Raw genomic sequence first — 2,067 nt, forward strand, 5'->3', positions numbered from 1 at the left:
AAGAACAACAATGAATGCATATATTTTTTCAAGGAAAATTCACCTGGAAAATAGCCAAGATAGAGTGTTTTCTTTTAGAAATGGAATTACTCCATTTGGGATGTTAGCTAAGAAATATTTTTTTTAAAATAGACTACATTAAAAAGCAATATGGAAGAGCTATTTAGGTATTTTCTAGTGGTTGAGAATAATTGCTTTGAAAATGAACAGGAAAATTTTTAAATAACTATTTAAAAGGATCCACTGAATGAATTTTCTAAGCTCAAAACTCTGACTCTACTACTATGAGACAGATGTTTATGATTCCTTCTCAACGATGTACTTCTCCCCTAAAAATCAAGTTATAAGAAGCCATTTTTAAAAAACACATTTAAGTTGTTCAATAAATACTTATCCAATAAGGAATATTTTATGGGGAAAAAACCCCACCGGACTAAAAGCCTCTCCTCTTCCCCTTAACTGAAAACAAAAACACTTGAAAACAAGAACATGTATAGATATGGATTCCCTCACTCAAAAAATTATGTTCAAACAGGTGTCTTTAAAAAACTCTCTTAAGGAGAAGTTTCTCAGATTTCAAATCCCACCTGTTTCTCCCCTTACCTTCCATCCCACTCCCCATTCCCTATATCCAATACTTGTAGAGGAAAGACTTTTGAGGCAGCCAAAGGCCAAGGTTTGCTTTTCACCACCTACCTCCAAGACAGCAGCACAATGAGTAAGCACCCTCTTCAAAGATGCCTGGAGTTCTTCTGGATGTCAGTCCAGGAGAAGTGATGGATACAAACCAGCTCTGCATTGCAGGGACCCATGAACCAGCCCCACCCCCAACTGGCTAATTTCAAGAGGGCAGGGGCATCAGTGTGAAAAATTCTTATTAGAAATCTTCTCCAGATGTGACTGGCAATGGGTAATGGGTAATGCAATGGGTGATTTTTGTTGTTGTTCAGTGAAAAAGAAATTATTACAGCTGATTGCATGCAGGAAAAGCTTTATTAAGTCACGGAACCGTTACAATATTTTTAAACTGCAGTGTAGAATACTCAAACATTTTTAAATGACTTAGGAAACAATTGGTATATATTTAGTAAGCAAGTTCCACTATCACAATTTTCTCTGCTCCCACCCTCAATGCTCAACTATAGAACGTTCATTTATTTATGATGTTTAGTATCTGTCTCACAGTCATCTGTCAGAGATTTTGTTGCAAAAACATGTCTCTTAACAATTAAATACACAATGGGAAGATATGATCAGACATTTACAGGACTCGAAATGTTTAAGAATAATACACAATAATAGGATTACAAGAAGGGCAGTGACATCTTTCAATTCATTTTGCTATTTCCATTCTCTTTTTTAAACATTAATCTCTAAAGTCCGTCCAAGTCCCATCCTTTAAAATGCATCCTGTTCCTTTTTCCTCTCCTCCTCCAATGTCCATATTTTAACAATTCGAGTTCTCTTGCCTGGGGAAAAGAAAAGTTACTAACTCACAAGGGACATTTATTGACATCTAATTGTTACAACCCAAACCACAGCACAAAAGTCAGTCGTGTACAGGTGACACAGCACAATGGGGTTGGTCCATGTTTTCAGCACACTGAAGGAGAAGAGGGTCGGGCTCCTTAAGGCTCAGGGTTCACATGATGATGCACTTGCCCAGCAGCTTCTCGGCGGTCTTGGGGATCTGGGATTTCTTCTGGGGAGGCTGGGCGCCGGCAGCGGCGGCGGGCTTCTTCTCGAAGTTTATCAGCATCTGGAACAGCTCCTGCACATTGATATTCATCTTGGCGGAGGTCTCCAAGAAGGCGCAATTCCACTCCGACGCGTAGGCAGCACCTTCCTTCTCGCTCACCTCCCGGGGGCTCTCATCGCACTTGTTGCCCACCAGGATGATGGGGCACTTTTGCGGGTTGTTGCCTTTGAGTTGACGGATCAGCTCATAGAGGGGCTTCAGCTCCTCCAGGGTTTGCTTCTTGGTGACGGAGTAGACCAGGATGAAGGCGTGACCCCTGGCAATGGCGAGGCGCTGCAGGCCCCGGTAGCGGCGGCCGCCGGTGGTGT

General features: G+C 41.6%; 1 protein-coding gene across 1 annotated transcript in view; it reads right to left on the bottom strand.

The window, feature by feature from the left end:
* Window positions 1-974: 974 nt before the first annotated feature.
* Window positions 975-2,067, bottom strand: part of DIRAS3 (DIRAS family GTPase 3) — a 1,832-nt gene continuing 739 nt past the window's right edge. The window contains exon 2 of the mRNA XM_024734561.1: window positions 975-2,067. Coding sequence (XP_024590329.1) covers window positions 1,643-2,067 — 425 coding nt within the window. The 3' untranslated portion in view covers window positions 975-1,642.

Source organism: Neophocaena asiaeorientalis, unplaced genomic scaffold, assembly GCF_003031525.2.
Source record: "Neophocaena asiaeorientalis asiaeorientalis breed wild unplaced genomic scaffold, Neophocaena_asiaeorientalis_V1.1 scaffold15, whole genome shotgun sequence".
NCBI classification, from domain to species: Eukaryota; Metazoa; Chordata; class Mammalia; order Artiodactyla; family Phocoenidae; genus Neophocaena; species Neophocaena asiaeorientalis.